The following is a 25,709-nucleotide window of genomic DNA, read 5'->3' as shown; positions in this document are numbered from 1 at the left end:
GCAAAATATTAATGCGGTTCACACAATACATCTATTTACCAAGTTCAATAGTATAGTTCTTATAGTTTCGAAAAAATTTGCTGTGATATACAGACGGACAGAGAGACAGACATGACGAATCCATAACGGTTTCGTTTTATCCATTTGGCTACGGAACCCTAAAAGAATGGGTGAGCCGTATAGGAGTCACTTGTGAAATCTAACGAGTCGAGATAGCCCAGTGGTTAGAACGCGTGTGCTTAATTTGTCTTTATAATTCATCTTGTGCTCAGCGGCGAAGGAAAACATCGTGAGGAAACCTGCATGTGACAAATTTCATAGAAATTCTGCCACATGTGTATTCAATATACCAACCCGCATTGGAACAGCGTGGTGGAATATGTTCCAAACTTTCTCCTCAAAGAGAGAGGAGGCCTTTAGCCCATCAGTGGAAATTTACAGGCTGTTGTTGTTGTTGTTGTTGTGAAATCTAACATAAATTTTATACTACTATCTAAATCTCTCGGAAAACGTTAAACGGGTCGGTAACATCCAAGGGCCAACGTTATCACTGCGTGCGCTCAATAGCCGAATCAAATAACGCACTTCCGGCTTCCTCGTACACACTTCCGTCCCTTTTCACGAAATCACAGATTGTAGGGAAGCATGGGAATATATGTTACAAATATAAGAATCTTATTTTATCATTAAATAATATGTAACTACCACGAGAAGTATTACATAAAACCTTTTATATTTTATAACTAGCTGAGCTCACGACGTGCGTTTCAATTTAACAATAAATATATTATTGTAGCCTAAGTTACTCCTAATTATATGAGCTTTCTTCTAGGGAAAGTGCCGTCAAAATTGGTCCAGCTATTACAGAGATTAGCCGGAATAACAGACAAAGTAAAATTGTACCTGAATACAATACAATTAGTAAAAATATTAAAAAAATAGACTAATTTTATTATATGCATAGATGTACGTCTTCAAGGAAGAATACCGACACAAATTAAAAAAAAAATAGTGAATTTACTACATAAAAATAACGTTAAAAAAAGCAATAGATATATCTGTACCAAATGAATGATGACACTTCTGTCTAGATTTGATTGATTGATGAAAAAAACACCTGTTAACATGGAAAATTAATCATTTTTAACGCAAATTAAATTTAATCAAACGCTTATAAAATCAATTAATTTAACGAATATATATATTTCGTGGGTACACCACTCCGAGGTTCGGGTTCGATTCCCGGCCAAGTCGATTTAGAAAAAGTTAATTAAATTTCTATGTTGCTTTGGGTGTAGGTGTTTGTGTTATCATCGTTACTTCTGATTGTTCATAAAACAAGTGCTTTAGATACTTACAGTGGATCTAGAGTAATGTATGTGATGTTGTCCAGTCGAATCAAATCAAATCAAAATAAACTTAATTCAAGTAGGCTTTTACAAGCACTTTTGAATCGTCATTTTACAATTAAGTGAAGCTACCACCGGTTCGGAAAGTAGATTCTACCGAGAAGAACCGGCAAGAAACTCAGTAGTTACTCTTTTTTAATATTTAAAAGTATTTATTTATTTTAATTAAGTATTCGTAATTAAAAGCGACTCTGTCAAAATCCTTTTTTATTCGTACAAATTGCTGTTATCTCTGGTAAGTATATGTATGTGTAAAAACATGTAGTTTTGTCACAAAATATCAGGAAGTGATATATGAGCTCATTTGCTAAAAACCCTGGAATCCTTCCCGGGCGTCAGCTTTGATATATCGCGTAATATATTACTTGTTTTGTGCCGTCGTTTTATTGTGATACCAGTGACATTGCGTTTATCCAGTGGAAATTTTTACGTTAGCGTGAACACGTAAGCGTTTTTTGTTATTTTTTAAGGGTTAGTATTGAATCATACCTCAATTTTCCGTTTTACAGATGTTTTTTGTTTATATTAGGTTTTGTATTATCATATCATTTATTAAAGAAATAAAGTAAATTTCAGCGTATAATTACCTATCCGAACAACAAACTATAGTATAGTAACTTTCATCAATCATCAAAATATTTATGACAGATACCAACCAACTTACAGCTTTCTTCCTTGCACCAAAGGCTATAGATTATTTTGGGCTAAAAGCCTTATGTATCTTCGTGTACTCTTGGAACTCTGCTCATATACATATATGGCAACGCAATTCTATTAAGACACACGAGGTCAATGTGATAGGATGAAGTTTTGTTTATATTTCCGTTCCACATTACGACGATCTTTCTCTCTTATTCCTCTAGAACATGAAGGTTTGAAGGAAATATACCAAGGCTTTCAATAGCATTTACAGAATCGCTGGCAAGAATATACGTTGCCCAATTTTGTCTCGTGCAGATCTCACAGAGCAATCCTCCATCATATATTTGCCAGTGTCTCGGTGCTCGTCATAGTAGCATCGCTTACTAGCTAAACCGAGCGTAATTGGTTCATAATCGCATAAGTTAGTTGATCTCGTTTGTTTCATTTTAGTCAAGTTTTGAGTTTTTTTTTTATGGTATAGGTTGGCGGACGAGCATGTGGGCCACCTGATGGAAAGTGGTCACCATCACCCATAGACAATGACGCTGTAAGAAATATTAACTTTTCCTTACATCGTCAATGTGACACCAACCTTGAGAACTAAGATGTTATGTCCCTTGTGCCTGTAGTTACACTGGCTCACTCACCCTTCAAACCGGAACACAACAATACTAAGTACTGTTATTTGGCGGTAGAATAACTGATGAGTGGGTGGTACCTACCCAGACAGGCTTGCACAAAGCCCTACCACCAAGTAAAGTATCGGGAAGACAGCTTTAACAGCGCATTCCACGTTTATAACCCATTTTTAATCCTACTACTAATATTCTACAAAATCCAATACGGTCTTTACCGGTAGGAAATGAAAATGATAGAAAACATACTATTTTATAACAGTTATTACGCCGAAGATTTTTCCGAACTGATAAGACTTGGGAACCTTCACGGAAACGGCGTACTCCTTCCTGAAAGGTCGGCAACACACCACTAAGTTCCTAGTGTTGCAAATATCCATAGGCGGAGGTAATCACTTTCCATCAGATGAGCCTCCTGCTCAAAAGAAAGTTATGTTTTAAATACATATTTTTACATTGTGTACAGTAGTATTAAATTAGCAAGATACTATAAATTTATCAATTTATAATTACAATAAATCTGATAGGTATAAATGCAAATAATTAATTATTATCAATATCATAATTATCATATTCGAAACTAGTGTGTTATGTTAATGATAAAATTTGCTACTCGAATTAATTTAGCAATTTCGTTTCGTATATAAATTCATGGCACACATTTCGGTTGATTTATAACGAATGTCAAAATAATTATCTTTTAACACGCCCAAAAGCTTTTAAATTAAACAAATTGCCTGTCATATGGGTACAGGATTTCTTAGTTATAATACGCAAGTATATTAGGAAAGATATACCTTTTATGTTCACTGATGTAGGTTGATATAAAGAAGTTATGCTAATTGGCGTATTTGTATTTTTTATTAAAATGCCAATTATTTTATTCGTATATTTTATTATGCCATTTTGGTAATGCTATATAATACACAGGATTAATAACAGTTTTGTAAAGGCTTTTGTTACACACAAACATAATTTTACAAAAAAATTAAAATAACTTGATTGATGAGTACTACTGCTAAGAGTTACTTGGTAGTAGCTCTTTGTCAAAGGCCGTCTGTGTGTACCCACTCGTAGCAAACAAGCAAGAAGAAATACTTACCATTGGTGTGTTTCGATTTGAAGGTTGAGTGACCCCATATAACTGGAAAACGAGACCATACTACCATTGGGAACTATCCCAAGGTATACGCATTGACGATCATATGTGATCCGATCTGCCAATGAAAACAATACATAAAACTAGATGTCACTCGCAGTTTTGCTTAAGTAATTAGGGGGCTTACAAGAGTCGCCTATGTTTTTCCTTGGAGCTCAAATTTGCTTCATACCATATTTCGTAAAAGTAGGTTCAGTGGTTTGGCTGAAAGAGCGACAGATAGACAGACACAGATACTTTCATACTTATAATATCAGTACATATATAGATTACTACAGTAACTTTTAGCGGTCGAATGGTCCATTATTATCACAAAATTTTACACACACCGAATACCCATATTATAATTATTGCCTAATTAACATGTCAGTTCATAATAAAGCTACACTTACAATGTTTTCTCATTAAAACTCACGTGAAACGTGCTTTAATACTTCCATAATTATAAAATTAATTCCATTTTAACGGTTTTCGTTTACAGAACTTAATATTTGTCTCAGTAATGAGCTTTTTATTTATTTATTTTAAAGAGAAACGGAGTACGGATAAAAATTTAATGAAACTGTACAGAACTAAGAAGTGAATTTATGGGTTTTTTATTTATTGAGTATTTCGTTGTTTTTCATTAACTTTTAAGTAACTCAATCGTATTGCAGTAAGTAGGCAAGATGGCACAGTGGTTAGAACGCGAGCACCTTAACTGCGATGATTGCAAGTTCAAACTCAGGCAAGCACCACTGAATATTCATGAGCTTAATTTGTGTTTGTAATTCGTTTCGTGCTCGGCGGTCATCTCAAACCTCATGAGAAATTCTGCCACACCTGTATTCAACCCGCATTGGAACAGTGTGGTGGAATATGTTTCAAACCTCCAATCCATATTATGTGTATTCTAAACTACAATATTAATTTAATATTGATTGAACCATATCAAAATAAAAGTAAACGATTCTAGCAAGGTATTCTATAATGTTTGATGATCCTTAAATTGTACTAACGACTAGCTATCCAATCAACAGATAAACATTGTCTTTCAACGTTAATTAACTAAAGGTTTTCGTTTGACCGTAATCCTTGTTTGTTCGAGTAGTTGCACTGTTTGTTCGTTTAGATTGTGATGACTAGTTGGCTGTTCCATAACTGAATTATTTAAAACCGTCAACGTGGATCTTGTTTTCCTTTGTCTGGTTTGTTTCCTTTTGTTTTTGTGTGATTTTTCAAAAATCAATATATAGTTTTTAATAAATGTAATAATGGTGATTTAGTGCTAGATGTCACTCAATTATGAGTCACTTTACTGCTTAAGTACTGGTCTTTTTACTTTTTTTGTGATTATCATCTACATCTGCCAGACCGGGGGGCTTGCAGGTGCGTTGACGGCCTTTAAGGACGGAGTACGCCTCTTTCTTGAAGGTTACCAAGTTGTATCGTCTTAAATGTTTTTAACTTTATTTTTTCAATCACCTGAAATATATATTTGCACGTTCTTTACTGATGATATAAAAATATATATTTTCGTGTTCTGATAGAAATACTAGAGCATCCTTAAGATCTGAATCGTTACGCTTAAAGAAAATAAATTATGCTTGTAAGAGGAATCTTCTACCTGTTACTTAAGTGCATATAGTATTGAATTAAGTATAAAGCTAAAACCATTTTATAAAACCATTAATTTGTAGAGTATGATCCATTTTAGAAAATAGGTAGATAGAATTCTATGATACATCAAATATGATGACGATGAATGATAGCTTTATCCCAGATGTGATAATACCTAAAATTATACTCAAAAGATTATTATAAAATCTAGCAAGGGAACATCAACCTTAACACCATTGCTGAAAGCATAAATTTACGGTAAAAATGAATTTTTAATATGTGACATGTTGGAAACCAATTTTATAGACCTTACGGGGAAAAGGCTATTACGATGCTTTTCCCATAAAAGTAACATTTTGTTTTACCTTATTGCGGAGTTTATTAAATATTGTTGTCCTTGCTTAGTTAGATTAATGGAACATAAACAAAGGGTAGTAAGCCACCTAAAAAAAAGCATAAAATGACCTGCTCTTATCCCAATTTTACTTAGGGTCAGCGCAGCATATCTTCTTCTATACCCTTCTGTATGACGTCATCTCATCCATCCATCCTTCATTTCTTTGCTCGTCTCCTTCCTCTATATCCATCCACGTCCATGCCCAAAAATCTTTCTTAAAAAAAGCATACAAATATCAGATAAACGTTTGGGAATAGAAATTTCAGTTGTTCGAAATGTCTAGCATTAAACGGATACAATTGGGTTATGAGGCAACCGAACGATTTCTCCCCAAAACAATCCGTTCAAATGTTTGTTTCGATAATATTTCCTGAGCCGTCAGACCAAACGTGTACCGTTGCACAAGCTCGACGGGCTTAAATTACGAAGCATAATTATCGGCGAACCAAAATTCAACCAAAGATTCTGTTATATTCCTGGAAAATCTAGTGAATTTTCATTATTATACAAGTAACCTTACCTGAATTAAATAAAAGCTTGTAACTAGGTTTTTGGGGTCGCCACGAAAAATCTAACGAAATTTTGGTACCATGGATTACAGGTAGAAGAATGTCGCCCTTTAAATGGGTTTTTTTAACATTTTAATAGGGTTTTATATCCAAAGGGTAAAATGTGACCGTATTACTAAGACTCCACTGTCCGTCCGTCTGTCTGTTCGTATGTATCTAGGCTCTATTATGAAGTGGAAGTGAAGGATAGTTAGATAGTTGAAACTTAGGAAGTGCATGTATTTCTGTTGCCACGGACATAGTACCTATGCCGTTTTATAGAGAATGATACGGAACCCTTCGCGCGAGTCTTACCCGCACTTAGCTTATATTATTTAATACGCTTATTAACACGTTTTTAGTATTTAGACCTCTATATGACTGTAACATAATTTCACGAGATTTGATTTTCACTCTTACTGATTACCGATACCAATATTGACAATAATTAAATATTTTTGATCCTAGCCAGGACAATAAAATATATACATGGCCATACACTGGTACTAAGCCTATCGCCTTCCTATTTCTTTTGCGTGGTATTTTAGTTTGAAAACTTCTAAAAATTTAAATAAATATAATTTATTCAAGTAGGCTTTTACAAGGTCTTTTGATCGTCATTTTACAAAACTATAATGAGTGAAGTTACTTTGCATAAAGAAGCATGATATTCTACTGAGAAGAACCCGCAAGAAACTCAATGAAATTAATTAAGTAAAATAAGTATATTATTAAAATTGCTTTTTGTATCACCAGATAGGATGCGTGGGTGAGATTATTAGACCACAGTCACGTGGGATAGAGTTTTACTGTGTATTGCATAAATTGATTTTGCGATGAATTTTTATGAGCGTGATTAACCAACGCGCCAGACGATCGTTAATTCTAATCTCAGTTAATCCACTTTTTATATTGCAATCTATGGTTATTTATTAAATGAGGTATAGCTTACTTATATATCAATATATATAAAACTGTTCCGTTATTGAGTGACGAGTGACTGACACACAATGCACAGCCTAAACCATTGGACGCAGAGACTTGAAATTTGGCACATGCCTTAAGTTTCCTAGAGGTGCACTGAAAGAAGAAGGGATTTTTCCCACGGGATATATGGGATATGGGATACGGGATACGGGAGTAAAGGGGATTTATATTTTCGAACCAAAGTAGCTCTATCTCCGTAACTGTAATTATTTGGGGCTAGCATGCAAGTAGGTTATAACAACAACTAAAAACTATTTTTAGGATATTTCAGTATTCCCAAGGGATGGGCAATAAACGGGACTTGTATAAATATATAAGATGGGGAGAGGATTGTTTCTTCGACATACATATTCACGAAATAATACAATAAATCTACAGCTGGATTTGTTTATTGATTTTTTCAATATTTCGTAAACCGCGACACCGCACAAAGTGCAACAACGCAAAAGTGCAATTTTGTAGCATTATACGTTTTATAAAATAATCCACATTAAGACATAAATAACACAACGATTATATATAATAATTAAATTTAAAAGTAAAAAATATAAGAACAGAAAAAATATGGAATAAATATATAAAGAACAATAATTATAATTAATTAAATTATAAGGTAAGTAATTAGATATGTATTGAATGTTCCTGTATCGTTGTCCAGTGATGAAGCATTAGTAATTACTATCACCTTCACCAGTTCATGGCACACCTGGTTAAGAAAATTGAGCGTTAACTTTCCATAGTTTTGTTCTTGTCCTTTACTGTCTGCTCTAATCTTGATACAAATATTAGTTTAGTCAAAGTATCAAAACTACTTGTAGTGTTGTCTGAACTGTACAAGTTTTAGTTCAATGTTCTATATACGACATTAGGTAATGTACACACAGTGTATTAATAATGATTATTTTTATTATTAAAATATACTATTTTCGTTCAGATATACTTATACAGATATATTTCAAAAGATAATTAAGCGTTGGGCAGATATTTATCAAGATAATCTCTAACAATAACAAACAACAACAACGTCCTGTAAATTTCTCACTGCTGGGCTAATTATCCTGGGCCATTAGAGGAGAAGGTTTGGAACATAATTATACCACCACGCTGTTCCAGTGCGGATTGTTTGAACACACATGTGGCAGAATTTCTATGAAATTAGACACATGCAGGTTTCCTCATAATGTAACCTAACTTCACCGCCGTATTAATATATTCAGTGATGTCTGGGTATGAACCCGTAATCATCGTAATTCTTTTCTTGGTTATTTCCAATGAGTTTAAATTAATTGATTTGTCAAATCAATTTAGCTTGACTACAATTAGCCTAAAGGCCTCGTTTATTACTCGAAAATATTTCTTCTAATATACCAGAAAGGAAATAAAAGCCGTCATGAAAATCAGAGTATAATTTGATAATGACGAGAGCATGATAAGATGAAAGACGAATTACTATTTACTTAATATATTAGTATAATGTATGTCACATATATATATTAGAATAACAAAAATCATACATAATAAATGTATTACAGTATTTTATTACATAAATTAGGATAACGAGAACAAAACATCTTGCTTAAAAAATATAATTGACTCGTTAGACTGAAAGTACACTACGAAAAAATATATACGAAAATACTATTATCATATATTTTTTATATTAAACATTATTTGAAAACTAACGAGTATATACAAAACTATCTGTGCCCGTGACTTCGCGCGTTTGAATTTAGTTCGAGTATCATGCGCGACTCTACACGCGCTACTGGATAGTATTTGCACAACACAGCGTGACTTTATTATTATTTCATATATGATTCTAAAATAAAAGTAGCCAAAGTTTCTCCTTATTACATCAACTATCTCCCAGTGAATGTTAAAATCGGTCCATCCGTTTCAGAGATTACCTGGAACGAATAGACAAACTGACAAAATTTGTTGTCCACTGGACATAGGCCTCTACAATTGCACACCACTGTGATCGTGGTGGAACAATATATTTTGATATATGTACCATGTGTACAAGTACAACATACAACAACAACAGCCTGTAAATTCCCACTGCTGGGCTAAAGGCCTCCCCTCCCTTTGAGGAGAAGGTTTGGAACATATTCCACCACGCTGTTCCAATGCGGGTTGGTGGAATACAAATGTGGCAGAATTTCTATGAAATTTGTCACATCTAGGTTTTCTTACGATGCTTTCCTTCACCGTTAAGCACGAGATGAATCATAAACACGAATTAAGTATATATATATATATATATATATATATATATATATATATATATATATATATATATATATATATATAGTCGTGCTTGTCTGGGTTTGAATCCGAAATCATCGATTAAGATGCACGCGTCCTTACAACTGGGTCATCTCAGCTCAACCGTGTATACATGTATTTTATTAAAAAGTTATTTTTTTTAATATTACAAACATACACTCCAATTTTATTATATTTATAGATAACCAGACAAGAAGATCTAATTAAGCACATAGGAACTGATTGGTGCTTACCTACGTTTGAGACCACAAATACCGAATAAGGTTCGCGTGTTCCAACCGCAAAGCCTCGGTTCTACACATCGCTATATTATAATATCGTGTTCAATATACCAATTTTGATAGTTTAATGTTCAATCGCAGCGGTTAATGACACTGTGTGCAATCAGCTTTATAATTGGTTAAGTTTTAGTGATTCAAGTATTTCACGGAGACGTTATTTACGATTACATGTAAGTCTCGACGTTTTAGTTATATATGTGAATAATTTTCAAAGGATGATGCAAATTTAACGCTTTTTTCTCATGCCGTGATTTATGACGCGGTCGTGTTTGAATAAAACATCTGTGTGAGGAAGCGATTTAGCGAAAGATATTTTTATAAGGACGTATTTTTATAGGCAATTTTCAATGGATTCCGATTATGTATGGGCAATTGCTTAGGTTAAAAAAGCAATGTGCATACATGCGTGTTATATTTCGCAATGAAAACGCAAAAATAACCTAATAATAATGATGGTTTTAATTATTGAATTTTTTGTATTTTACTATTTCAACTTTTTCTTAAATTTGGACTTAATCGAATACATTCATATTTTCTCCCTTGTAGAACGAATGGAATATTTTTTTATAGTCAGAATCTCAAAAAAATCTCAGAATTGTATATGCTTAAGTAATAGGAAATGACAGAAAATCAATGAATTTATTAACATAAGAATTAATAACATTAAATGCTTAAATATATACAAATATGAACTAAAACTAGTTACTGTATAAATCTTGACCACGTGGAATAGTGGCAAGAATGCTACCAGCATTTCCCCGTTGAATCGCAATTCCGATCCTCTGGGCAAGAAACGAACTAGCCCTCCTGTCACCAGTTGAGACATGAGGCGAGGTGTTATACTTTTGATGGAGCTTTTTGCACTACTACTCCAAGGGCCAAGCGTTTCGACAGCAAATGGAACAAAAAAGTAATTTGATATAAATAATACAGGAAAATAATTATAAAATAATCAAACGATAACGATCAAATCTTATGATACGCATCCTAAATAGCGTAAATCATTAGTTTAATTTATTAAAATTTTACACCAATGTCATTAATCTATCCTAATATTATTGTGAAAGTATCTCTGTCTGTCTGTTACGGCCCAACTACTGAACCGAATTTAATGAAAATTGTTGGGCAAGCTTAAACCCACGTGATGTCCCTTAAAACGAGATCGCACCGAAGACCAGTCTAATTTTGCAAAAAAAGTGAATATGTATATCTGAATAAAACCTACTATTACATGACCAAAACACTTTTTTTCGTTTGCTACGTGACTTTGATTTACCTTATACCATTATTTAGATAATTGTGATCAAAATTTACAACAACACATTTAAAGATCATTTTATTATTATTAGGTGTTACAAAACAGGTACATTAAAAAAGCTTGAAATATGAAAGATGTTTTTAATCAAATCGTTAAAGGTGAAGGTAGACTTTAAAATGGTTTACGCAGACTTAGTCATAAAAATTAAATCACTAGTGCTGTGAGTTCTTCAAACGGCCTTCAGAAAAGTATGCGGCATGGATAAATTGTTACCAGCCGTTCAAACACAAACTAATTTCAATAGAAAAAGCCAAACACAAATTACCTGTATAGAGTTATTATTAATATATTTTTCAATTGAGAAAATGTACTTTTAAATAGAAAACGAATGTAACATGTTCCAACCCCTCTTCTTAATGGGGAGGAGGCTTTAGCCCAGTAGTGCGAAATTTACAGGCTGTTACTTTACTTTCACGTTACTATATAGTAAACTACAGGGCGTAGTTTTATGCAAGTCTTTCTTTATAGGTATCATCCACTTTACAATAATATGACCTCGATATAGGAATACTTCGGCGGAAATCACTCTTCACCAACATCTTTTCTTTTTTCATATAAAAAATAAAGTTGCCTCTAAACAGGTTTTATTGTCTTGGAAATAAAAAACTAAGAATTTTACAATGAAATGTTATTGTAGCTTTGCGTGCAGAACTATGTTAAAGAATAAAAATAACTCACTTTACATATTTCAAATAATGCAATATTATAAATAGGTTTTATAAAAGATGCATATTTAATACATTAGGTGAACGTATATACACTATATATATGAATTTAGTTAATTTTTATAACTTTTATGCTTCTGATTATGATTCTGATAGTACCTGATTAGTAACTGAAGTTGTTACTAAATTACCGCTTAAATTGGGAACGCAACAATACGTAGTAGTACAGCTCGTCGGTTGATTATACAATAAATGGGTAGTACCCGTACCCGTATTACGCGTAAAGAGGAGTAGAGGAGTAGTAGAAAGTACCTTAGCCCAAAACCTTATGAAACACCAAGTATTAAGAATGCCTTGAGGCATTAAGTCCGCCTTTTGCTCCATTTACTTTGTGGTGGTCAAAAAGATATTTTAAATAATAAATAAGAATTTTTATGACGTTGTAGTCGCCCGCGGCTTCTCTCGCATTTAAGGGTTTTATTTGTCATGTGCTAGGACAAAAAAGTAGCCGATGTCGTTTCATGGAGTACAAGGTTGCTTCATACCAAATTTCATCAAATTCGTTTCAGCGGTTTGGTCGTGAAAGAGCCACAGACAGACTGAGCTATTTTCACATATAATATTATAAATAATATAGATTAATTTCATGTCAAATATGATTTCGTGTACATTCATTATAATATAAGATTAAAAACCTACCTAATCAACTTAAAATAACATTTTCAACGGAATACGTTATTTTCACAACTGTGAGAGTATTTCTCTATTTTCAGTTTTAGTTATCAACTGTCTGTCTCTGGGGGACATATTCTATAAGTTACATTTACGTCATGTCCAACTGTCTACCTGTCTGTTTAATCTAATTCCCACACTATTGGGATTTGGTACAATTTTTCCTGCTTTAGATAGAAGCTTGAACAAGTATATTGTAAAACTGTAAATTGTTTTATTATTTGTTCCACTTATTGTACCTCATACATTACTGTGGTTGAAGGTTGCCAGAAAGAGATAGCTGATTCGCGATAAGACTCTACTTTTACCTCCACGTCCATTATCAATCAATGGCGTGCGTACATTTAGTGGTATATTACATTTGTACATTTCACTTGGTGGTAGGGCTTTGGGCAAGCCCGTCTGGGTAGGTACCACCCACTCATCAGTTATTCTACCGCCAAATAACAGTACTCAGTATTGTTGCGTTCCGGTTTGAAGGGTGAGTGAGCGAGTGTAACTACAGGCACAAGGGACATAACATCTTAGTTCCCAAGATTGGTAGCACATTGACGATGTAAGGAATAGTTAATTTTCTTATTATGTCTATGTGTGGTGGTGACCACTTACCATCAGGAGGCCCATATGCTCGTCCGCCAACCTATTCCATAAAAAAAAATTAAAAAAATGAAGTGAAAGTGATTTATGAATATTTTTTTAGAATTATGTTATAAATTAGAAATATGCCCATAATAAAGTACAGACACGAAATGATGTTATCCGTAGACGAACAAAGGTAACCGACGTAGCGAAGCGAGTCAGCGCGCTATAGTGGCAATGGGCAGGGCACATTACTCGAAGAACTGATGGCCGATGGATTAAAAAAGTTCTCGAGTGGAGACCACGTACTGGACGGACGATTTGGTCAAGTTGGAAGTCATTGGGAGAGGCCAATATTCAGCAGTGGACGTCTTACGGTTGATATGATGATGATGATGAAATACAGACAACAAACTTAGTCTGTAAATATCATTATTAAACCTAATTATAACGTTCAGACATTAACATATTCGTCTTTTTTGCAGGACATTAAATGTTAAAAGTGGTCGTAAGGCTTTGTGTGTGGTAGGCAGTCCTCTAAGACGTTTTTCCATTGTGCCTAATGTTCTTGTGGTAATAAAATATATCGTGGTTCGTTTTGGGTAATTATTTTTCGTCTAATGTACAAAAATGAATATTATGCTCTAATTTGACTAATTTGCCTTGGGACTAGTTTGGAATTCCAAACCTTTTTAGAGTTAATTAATAATTTATAAGGCTTTATAACAGATGTCTATTTATTTCATATATTTGCGAGTGTGATTTCGTAAAAAGGGAGGGAAGTGTGTAATATGTGGTAGGGAATCACGTACTATTTAATTTGATCAATGAGCGTGGGCGTTGCTTGAGTGAACAAACATTATTATTAACCTTTTTTCCCGAGGATATCAGGTACGTATGAATTGCTATGTTTGGTGGTGTATTGGTTATATTTGGAGTAATTACATAATTTAATTCTTACAAAAGCAATGTCTGTGGGCAGTGGTGACCAATTACTATCAGGAGGTCCATTTGCCAGATCTACCTACGTAACATATAACACAAGTGACAAGTGAATATAAAAGTGACTTTGTCGATATTTGAAGTGTATTTTTGTTATATTTGTCTGTGTCTCAACAATGTATTGAGCTGCTTTCAAGTACTTGTATTCACAGTTAAGACAAATATCGTAGGAAAGATGCATTTTCCGGAAAGAATACTAAGAGCTGTTTATCCTCCAGCTCGAAGTAAGGAGAGTGTCGGATTAAAGTCGGATTTATTCCCTTAACAACAGAGAAGGGCTTTGTAAACACAGTCGTTTATCAACCGTGACTTTGTTTAGGAGTGTCCAAAATTGTGGAGCTTGAGCATTTTTATAGATATTGGAAGTAAAGTATGAAGAGAATAATATAATTTTATTAATTGTCTCTATAATAAAATAAATCTCATTGAAATAAATAAATCTCACAGTGACTTTCCGATAGTTACCTTACCTTACCAATGTAGAGGTGTTTTTAGAGAATCACCAAAACTCCGGCGAAGTTTAAAGTAGGCAGAGAATATGACGGGTTCTCTTGGACTCTTGTCATAATCAAGCTCCGTAAGTTTCTTCTTCAATATGGCATTTATATCGCGCTCCCATATCGCACTATATTTATGGCAGGGTGACGTCAGCTCCCACCTCAGTGCAGGTACCCACAGAAGTAATCATGACCGGGAAGCACCTAGGTAGGTCTGAATGTAAGAGTGCTGTTACTCCGTGGTATTCAGCGACTTGAGAGGAAGTGGATCATCTCCACTGTACCACACCATAGCTCCCAGGTCCACCTCGCATCTCAGGATCTTGCTGCTGCTTCATTTAGTCATGTCTTGTTTAAACACATATGCTATATATCAATACAGACATTTCATGTTATAAATCACCAACAAACACAAGCTCGTGCGTGCTTTTAAACGAGCCGCTGTATCCCATTTCGAGCACGTTTCAAACAATGTGAATGAAAACAATATTTGATTTTTTTATATTTAACAAACCATAGTCCACATGGGATATATAGAAAACAACGCAAATATGAAAAGATTATTTTTTTAAAGAAAAAAAAATTAATGATATTGACCGATTCATATGAGACGTCATAATTTTTGCGAACATATATTTGCGGAAATTCAATTCATAATTTCCTTTCCGTCTAGGGTGTGAACTTTCTGCCACTAAATTATTGACTTAAAGTTAAATAGCGATTACCATATATCCAATATCAGATATAATAATATTGCAAGCAAACTTTCATCACCAAATTTAAAGTAGATGCTTAGTTTAAATGGAGTGATAAAAGTATTAATTATAACGAAAGGTAAATCTTGAAAAATTCTTTCTTAGAGCTCATGTTCATTCCAAGAAGTTCCTAATTGTTAGTCTGTTAGACTGACCAACTAATTTAGGTAATGGGTTATGTATGGCCAGTCAGTAATTTTAAAATTGTCTAGTAAAATTGGTCCTTGTATATTAACTTCCTCGGTTACTCGAGCTTTGTGCTATATTGTCTAAATGGTAACCATTTTTTAAATTAGTTTTAAATTAGCACAAATATTTTTACCATTTTGATTTCAGATTACGAGATAGACTCGACTTTAGAATGTTTAAATTTCGACAAAACTCCGTACTTTTAAAAGACAAGAGTTGAATTTTGACCTTTCAATTAAGAAAGTACTTTTTTAAATAACAAAAAGCTTCATTTTACTTACAATAGTAAGTCTTTAAAGATAGTATAACACTAAATAGCTAAAATTAGAAAAGTATATACTATTTATATGACATGAACAAACCTACGGTTCTTTTTATTTTTTTCTTAAGATGGCGTATGAGATCGCTGTCTTAGATAAGGCCGTTTCTCGCAACTTCCTTGTCAATATCGGGCGAAGTTACATCCGTGTACAATAAAGAGTTTTTGTGTTGTATTGTACGTTTGCGCTGCCTTTGTCTAACATACCTTGAGAAACTCTTTGACTTAATCGCTTTTTTAGATTCATCAGTTCTTTTAAATAAACTTACTCAGCTTCTAATTTAATAAACTGTATCGACACTTCCAGTCTCTTGTTTAATATTAAAGTAATTATCCTCGCCTAGCGACAGCGAATGATTAACGATTGCGAGCTCAAAGATAATTAAAGCGAGGTACACATTGACGCAAATGGACGTATTTCACTGAAAGTAATGACGTGTTCCTTTTTGTTCATGTGCACGTTGCTTAAAAAGAGGTTTTATTTTGTTGAGTGTTTTTATTATATTTATTTACGATGTTGTTCAAATTAAAACATCATAATAGTTTACAATGGTAGCGGAAATTCCTCATAAAATCGCAATTCAGATTCTCTGGGCGATAAATCCAGCCGTTCTGTCACAAGTGGTTGCGAGTTAAGAGGTTTTCAAGTATAATAATATAAGTCAAGTATAATATACCTGATTATTACATATTATTACATTTGTGAAAGGATATTTACGATAAACATATTATGTACAATCATGTTTACAAAAAATACATAGACTTTAACACACACACGCTGATTATAATAATTATAACAATAAAAAAGATAACCAACATGGTCCAGTCGTTACACGTTTGAAAATGAAAATTACCCGATGAAACTTATCTTTGGATATATTTTGTGAGAGGCTTAGAAAAACTTGAAATTGTCGACCTTGATTTTCTATGTGCGTTCGCCGCTATCTTGAAAAAGGGGTTGAATATCGTTTTATTTTGCGATAACACGCCTGTGTTTCCTGATACGAGTATTATAAAAAAATACTTTTTTGTTGCTTCATTTGCATTTCCTGGGCTGTTTTTTTGTTTACAATATTAGTATATAGGAATAAGTAATGTATTCATAGCTTTACCTTGAAGTGAAATTAATTATGAAATACATAAGATTAAACAATTACCGCTCTTAATATATAAACAGTTTGGTAAAGTTTGATAAAAGGAAAGAAATTTAATTAGGCAAGAATTGTATGGTATTTTGTTAATATTTGTTCCGTTATTAAATAATCATTATAAAGAAGTCTTCAGAAAAAGAATTCCCAAAAGGGAACTACATTTTATAAAATATAACATGATAAAATTATGACTAAATTAGTAAAAAATAAATAAATATGTAAATAGTCATACAAAATATTACAAGTAGCATCACCATCATCGTAGTATAACAAGGTACTAGGACTTTATGAAAGCCTATCTGGGGGGGTACCACCCACTTGTATATTCTACTGCCAAGCAACAGTACTCAGTATTGTTATTTTGCGGTTTAAGGATGAGTGAGTCAGTGTAAGTAAAACCACAAGGACTATTATATATCCAAGAACTAGGTTTGTAGCATATTGGCAAAGCAAGAAATGGTCAAATCTTCAACCACAGCTACTAAAATTATATAAACAGAGCAATAATAAGTAGGCTCTTATAAGTATTTTGGATTCGTTATTTTCTGAGATTTTATTAAATTGATTATTCAGACATTTTCTTCCGAGAAGCAAACGGCAAAAAGTTATTGCCGAGCTGGTAATGATTTCAGCCAATATTTCACGTTTAAAATCATGTAAATTAAATACAACTTAATTATGAAAAGATCCCGCCTGACAACAAGGAATAGCTCTACCACGCTTTGATTTCTAATATATAAATTGGTGTTAATTAATATGCTTTATTTATATGGATGGACTTTTTTTAAACAAATGATTTAAATACTTGGTGAAATTAAAAATATTTGTCTTAAGGAAGGAAATTTATTGAGACTGTTGATATAACTAATTAATTACTCAGTTAAGTTAAACACGTCTACGAAACTAAGGTAGGGTCAGAAGTTTTTAGTAAACACTGGGAATATTCGTAAAAATTTCTTAAATTAAGAAATGAGGGCACGCTTTATTTGTATTGTGTAAAACAACATCATAAAAAGCAGAGCATTTCGTAAAAAGCTTAAGTAAAATATCTGTAAAGCAAGATAACGTCTGTAACATATAGACAATATATGTATATACTAATTGTGACCCGTGACTTCACTCGCATTTTAAGTGCTACTTTTATCGAATTTCACCTAAATTAGGTTTAGTGATTTTGCCTTGAAACACAACTGACAGACAGTCAGATAGACAAAGTCAAAATCTTTATTCAATACAAGTTGTACTTGCGACTTTGTTCTCGTTTGAATTTATTAATAAAGTTAGAACTTATTTAATTGGCTCTCTAGGATGTGATTGTATTTTCAAAGGCGGTTGACAGATATGGGTATTTCCCAAGCTGACCCCAAGTATAATCCAATTTTATTTTTTTTTTCTTTAATTAAGAGCTTTGTCGCTTAAGCGACTATGTCGCCCTGTTATTGAACATTTACATTAATTCAGCTTCTTTGTACACTATCAATCAATTTATACAATTTCTTCGCCGAGACAGAATCAGGTATGGACAGAATACTGTTACATTCTCCAACGTTACAAAAAAACAGCTAATCACAAAAGATTTGGCGTCTTATGGTTTCGTTCTTGACACACTCCATCAAAACATGATAGGCATCCTCCACAACTCCACAAACCGAGCAATAAGGATGCGGAACCACTCCCATCAGATGCGCAAATTTTCCTAATGGAATGTGTCCAGATCGCAACCGTAAAGCAGTGATCCAATTTTATAATAAGCTCTATGTACGATTTGAATTCTTGTAGATTTTCGCATATCAGTCCTTGTAGCTTTAAGTTTAGAGTAAATATAAGGTGTTTATATAAACATTAAGGTGTTTACCCATATTTAGCTTATCGCTTCGTTTAAGTAGTTTATAAGTTAGAAACTGACGTAGATGTATATGCAAATGTTTTAAGTTATTGGTAAAATGAGTCAAAAAATACACGTAAGCGTCTCGGTACGCTCGAAAGAAGTAATTATTTAAACTAATCTAAGTTTAGAAGAAAGACTTAGATAATTACTTCAATTTTATTTTTATTATTATGATAATAAAGGAAAGGTTATATATAAACAAACCTTTTATTGAATTTTTTTTTTCATTTAGCCAAAAAGGGTCTGGTTTTTTTAACAGTAAAAAATATTTTCATTAGCTTCTTCTTTATTGTATCATTTGTTCGCAGAAGTGTGGCCTCCAGAAGGCTTAGAAGCGCACTCGAGTGTTCGCGGCAGTTCAGTCGATTACGCCGCAGCGTTGATGCTAGCGGCGATGGCGGCTGTGCTGCTGGCTGCTGTCGGCTACCAGTGCGCTGCGACCTGGCGATGGATTATGGGCAGGTAAATATCATACAGACAAACATAAAGATTTGTACGTTTGTAATTCCACTAAACTACTTATATCCACTTTACTTTTACTATTTTCCAAAGGTTTGACAATAGTTTCCTCGACGTTCAAACGTCATTTTTTCGAAAATCCATAATGAATATTATATAATTTTCCAATTACATCACGTCAATTCTATATCAAATTGTCTTTATTAGGCTTTGGTCTTCTTGTAGTTTCAAGAAAGTTTGAAGATACTATACTTAGCAACATCCAAACATTCATTCACATTTGTTTGTTTTCATTATTAGTATTATAAAGCTGGATTATTCGTATCTGAACGCTTTAATCTCACGAATTATTTGTACGATTCAATAAACTATATTTGCGTTAGATCCTGCGTAAATTCAATAGACCTTTAGTTATATTGTACTTACTATATAACATGTCAAATCTACGGAGTGGAGAGGAAACTATTGATATAAACTTATCGGAAAAAGATATGATCCGTGAGTTAGGCGACAAGTAAAACAGACACAGTATGGGAATACATACATATATAATTGTAATTAACTAACATGACTGTATTTTTCAATGGTGAATAAGAGTAAGTACCTACTGAGCTTATTGCCGGTTCTTCTCTGTAGAACCTACTTTCCGAACCGGTGGTAGTTTCACTTAAAATAGTTGTTAAAAGACGATTCAATAGTGCTTGTAAAAGCCTACTTGAATAAAGTAGACTTTGATTTTGATTGTTGATTTTAACTATTTTCGAAAGTTAACATCGTATTAATATTTTGTAAATTGATTAATAATTGACTTAAGTAACCGTATAAGTCTTAAGTCACTCAAAGTAGAGCCTCTTCAATTGTTCTTATATTGCATAAGATTTAAGAAGTCTCGACATTTCCAGAATGTCGAAACATGAGTCGTCCTAGCGTCCAAGGCCCAGGACTTTCAGTCTTTTCTGAGAAAACGGATTGACCTCAAATTTTGTAAGACCAATTAGCAAAATTAACATTTCATTGATAATCAACATTTATTATTTAATATCAAATTTCGACATTTTAAATATTCATTAAAGTTTAGCTGATTCGAATTTTAAAAACGTAAATAGGGATATCAAATTTTATATTGAAAAAAAAAAAAACTTCGCAAGTAATTAGAGATCATAAAATCTGTTTAAAATCGTTCATCAATCATCATCATCATCGTCAACAGCCTATTTTTGTCCACTGCTGGACACAGGCCTCTCCCAGTGCACGCCACTGTGGTCTTTCTCCGGCTACTCGCATCCAGCTCCTGCCTGCCGCCTTGCGTATATCGTCACTCCACCGTGCCTGAGGACGTCCTACACTACGTTTGCCGAGACGCGGTCTCCACTCTAGAACACGTTTTCCCCAAAGGTTGTCGGTTCTACGACAAATATGACCAGCCCACTGCCACTTCAGCTTACTAATCCGGTGGGCTATGTCGATGACTTTGGTTCTTTGACGGATCACCTCATTTCTGATGCGATCCCTCAAAGAAACGCCGAGCATAGCCCTTTCCATAGCACGCTGAGCGACTTTAAGCTGGTGGACCAGCCTTGTCGTGAGTGTCCACGTTTCGGCTCCGTATGTCATTACGGGTAGGACGCACTGATTGAAGACTTTCGTCTTAAGGCACTGTGGGATCGACGATGTTAGGATTCGACGTAACTTCCCAAACGCTGCACAACCCAGCTGAATTCTTCTATTCACCTCGTCCTCAAGGTTGTTTCTACCTAATCGCAGAGTCTGCCCGAGGTAGACATATTTTTGAACAACTTCGAGGAAGGTACCGTGTATCGTAGTCGGTTCCGGTAGAACTTGTTCATTGAACATGACCTTGGTTTTATCCAAGTTCATCCGTAGGCCGATACGCATAGAAGAATCAGCCAGCTCGTTCAGCATTTGTTGTAGGTCCTGCAGCGTTTCTGCCACGATGACGATGTCGTCTGCGAATCTTAAGTGAGAGATGTATTCGCCATTGATGTTAATGCCACGTCTTTTCCAGTTCAGCGTCTTGAACATATCCTCCATTGCGTTAGTGAACAATTTGGGGGAAATAACGTCCCCTTGTCTCACTCCTCGATGCAATGGTATGGGATTTGTTTGCTGATTCTGTACTCGGACGGACATGGTGGCAGCTTCGTAGAGACATCTCATCACTTGGATGTATCGCCAATCAACTTGGCAACGCTGCAGGGACTCCAGAACAGCCCAGATTTCAACCGAGTCAAAGGCCTTCTCATAGTCCACGAATGCAAGACACAGGGGCCGATTATACTCATGGGACTTCTGTATAATCTGCCGCACTGTATGGATGTGGTCTATGGTGCCGTATCCGGTCCGATACCCGGCCTGCTCCGGGGGTTGGAATTCGTCAAATCTTCGCGCAAGACGGTTCGTGATCACTCTTGAAAACAGCTTATAGACGTGGCTCAGTAGGGATATGGGACGATAGTTCTTCAGCAGGGTTTTGTCTCCCTTTTTGAAGAACAGGACGACCACACTCCTACTCCATGCCTCCGGAGTTCTCCCTTCGAAGAGGACAGAGTTAAAAAGCGTCTGAAGTTCCCTAAGTACCGGTTTACCTCCCGCTTTTAATAGCTCTGTGGTAACGCCGTCCTCTCCAGGGGCTTTTCCATTTTTAAGCTGTCCAAGAGCAGTCTCGATTTCGCCAATACTGACTTCAGGCAGGTCTTCGGAGAAATGGCGCGTTAATGTAGCTCTAGGATCCTCATTTTCGGGATCATGGTCGAGATGCATGCGATGCGTATAACCGGCCGTAGAAGTCCTCTACTTCCGAAAGTACTGCCGCCTTAGAAGAAACGACTTTTCCACTTGCTGCGGTCAACTTCGTCAGGTGGCTCCTTCCAAGAGACTGTACGAACACCTTAGACCCCCGATTCTGCTCAATAGCTCTTTCTATTGCAAGAGTATTGGAGCACCGGAGGTCGTGTCGTACGCGCCTGCTGATCTCTTGGTTTAATTGCTGTTTCTCTGACGAAGTGACAGGTGGGTTTTCACGTCGTTTCTTCATGAGCCCCAAAGTCTCTTCCGAAAGGTTCGACTTCCTGCCCTTACGCTGCATGCCACAATATCTCGTGCCTTCTTCCTGAGAATTCGAACTACATTTTCGAGGTTTTGGTTTACGTCAGTTGTGGTTTCCACGGCAGCGAATCGGTTCTCCAGGATTGACTGGAATGTTTCAGATCCCGCAATGGTTTGGAGCAGCTTTGGTCGGAGCTTGGACTTCATCAGACGGGCGCGCTCGGCCTTAAAATTGATATTCAGAGAGCCTCGGAGGAGTCAGTGATCACTACCGGTATTGAACCTGTTAATCACTGAGACGTCTCTGAATATATGCCTCATGTCCGTCATTATGAAGTCGATCTCGTTTTTTGTCACAGTGTCGGGGCTTTGCCATGTCCACTTCCTTTGCGGCTGCTTCTTGAAGAAGGAGTTCATCAAGAAGAGCCCCTCCCGTTCGAGGAAGTTGACAAGCATTTGCCCCCTATGATTCCTGCTTCCAAATCCATGGGGTCCTACTACCGATTCGCTGCAGTTCTGTACTCCCACTTTAGCGTTGAAGTCCCCCATGATAACGTTGTAGTGGGTTTTCGTGGTGAAGTGGAGGGCCCTCGATATGTCATCGAATAATTCTTCCACTTCATCGTCCGAGTGTGTCGAGGTCGGTGCGTACGCTTGCACCACCTTGAGGCTGTACTTCTCGGTGAGCTTTATAATGAGGTACGCTACCCTGTTCGACACACTGGAGATTTCCACCACGTTGTCAACTAGGGACTTATTTACCAGAAACCCAACGCCACCTTGGGATTGTTGGTCACCCTCTCGGAAGTACATTAGGTGGCCTGATTCGAGGGTTACGGTGTCCTCTCCCTCTCTACGGACTTCACATAGCCCTAATATGTGCCACCTAATTTTCCCAAGTTCTACCTCAAGTTGCGCTAGATGCGAGTCAAGCCGTAGCGTGCGTCCGTTGTACGTCGCAAGGGTCAGTCGGTTGTGGTGGCCTCCCGTAGCCCGGTGATTCTTAGCACCCCCCGTCCCGCCGTTACCATCGTCGCCACCATGACGAGGAATAGCGGGGCTGCCGGGAACTGGGGGCCGTGGCTTGCGTGTGTGCTGCATGTGGAGGTTGTGCCCATAATCGCCACGCTGGGCAGGCGGGTTGGCGATCGCAGGGCGTAGCTTCTCGCACCGGTGACGCTGCTGCCCGTCACCGGCCTGTGGTATTTAGCTACGCCTATTATGTTGATGGTTATACCGCCATCAGTCGGTCGCCAGAGCCTCGTTTGCTGGTCGGCAGGATGCACCACGGGCAGGTGAGGTTGGCTTGGGGCACTAAGGTGTAGTTTGCGCCCCCTTACATCCATTAAAATCGTTATATATTAAATTTTGACATCCAAGTCAAGACTCTATTGAAGCTAGACAAAAATAAAATTTAGACAAGAGATGTCAAAAAAATATGCAAACGATGACAAAAAGAATTTATCAGAATCAAATTGATCAATTGACAAATAAGATAAAATTATTGGATAAAATCTTTTTGGATAAATGGTAAGCCTTATAAAAATTCAAGTTTTAATGATCAGCATTTCTGAATTAATAACTCACGTTTCTTTTTGTACCAACTATTCGCCTGGATGGTGTTGTCGTACCGTCTGGTGGAAATTGTAAAACTTTGTTCTGCAAAGGGTCGCTTCGAAGGTTGCGATTTTTTTCATTTCTACCAAAATTTACCAAGTCTATTATGCTGACACTAGTTATATTGATCTTCAAAGTCTGTGCATTCGATCGCTATTTGGTCTTCGTCAATCATATCACGTAAAAAACTCAAGTGACTCCAAATTCGTTCTTCCATAAATATTCATTTTCCACCTGCTTTACTCAATTCTTTTTCATTTATTTAAAAGACAATATTTTTTAATTTTACTCAAAATCGAACTCTTTGCTTTCATTGTTTATCTTTCTTGAATGTGACTTCTGTACTTATATACATAATGAATGTGGCTAAATGAGAATTAAATGTAGTAAACCGCTGTTAAGGCTATTGATTTTGATATTGTACTGGACTATTTAAGCAAATATAAGGCCTTGAATAAGCTTACAGAAGGCTTACCGATGGAGGTTGTAGGACCGTTAGAACAATAGCTAAATGTTTTGTTCAGACACCTATTACTTGGTTGTATTGAATTAGTATTAATTGAGTTTGATTTGAAACACAAAGGTAAACTATTAATAACATTTAATCTATTTTTTATCTCAGAATAGTAATCGATATTTATATTATTCACTTGGTGGTAGGGCATTGTGCTAGCCCGTCTGGGTAGGTACCACCCGCTCATCAGTTATTCCACCGCCAAATAAAAGTACTCAGTATTGTTGTGTTCCGATTTGAAAGGTGAGTGAGCCAGTGTAACTGCAGGCACAAGGGACGTAGAATCTTGGTTCCCAAGGTTGGTGGCGCATTGACTATGTGAAGAATCTATACTTATAATAAATCTGTAGGAAAGTCAATTCTGTACATGAAATATTTTTACAAAATAACTATCAGGGGGTGATCAGGGGTCGATACTGATGCCAAAAATGCAATCAGTAAAATTTTTGTCTGTCTGTCTGTCTGTCTGTCCGTATAACCGTTATAGAAACAAAAACTACTCGACGGATTTTAACGAAACTTGGGACAATTATTTTTCATACTCCTAAGCTGGTTATAGTATACTTTTCATCACGCTACAATCAAGAGGAGCAGAGCAATGAAGGGAAATGTTGGGAAAACAGGATAAGTGACTCCATATTTTAAGCTTCGGTCGCGGTTTTAGTCTTAATGGTTAAAGCTACACAGAAATCATGTATTACGGAAATGTTCTCCTTAAAATTGTATAAAAATATCCCATGACAGTCTTTGTTTATCTTTTCTGGTTGGCTCAGAATAACGCGTGTCACTCCCAATAGCTTAGTAGTTCGAAGCTTTCTGATTATATTTGTCTATTACTACGTTAATAACACTTTCAATCATCACAAATTAAAAAGTTAATAGTATTAACTATTCCATAAAAAAGAATCATAGAAATCGTTTAACCATTAAGACTAAAACCAAAGTTATTCGTAAAATACGCTAATAATAAAGCTATCGTCACGTGAGTACTAAAGCTATACTATTATATAAA

The 25,709-nt window shown here is 35.4% G+C and overlaps 1 protein-coding gene across 3 annotated transcripts in view; it reads left to right on the top strand.

The window, feature by feature from the left end:
- The window catches only part of LOC124537967 (synaptotagmin-10-like), a 137,534-nt gene that overhangs the window by 63,896 nt on the left and 47,929 nt on the right, over positions 1 to 25,709 (top strand). For all 3 annotated transcript variants that reach the window (XM_047114965.1, XM_047114964.1, XM_047114966.1), the window contains exon 2: positions 19,350 to 19,503. In XM_047114965.1, the coding sequence (XP_046970921.1) occupies positions 19,350 to 19,503 (154 nt within the window). The remainder of the gene's footprint in view (positions 1 to 19,349; positions 19,504 to 25,709) is intronic.

This window comes from Vanessa cardui, chromosome 19 (assembly GCF_905220365.1).
Source record: "Vanessa cardui chromosome 19, ilVanCard2.1, whole genome shotgun sequence".
Lineage (NCBI taxonomy): Eukaryota > Metazoa > Arthropoda > Insecta > Lepidoptera > Nymphalidae > Vanessa > Vanessa cardui.
Note: the sequence above shows the minus strand (reverse complement) of the source record. Positions and strands in the feature narration are given on the sequence as shown.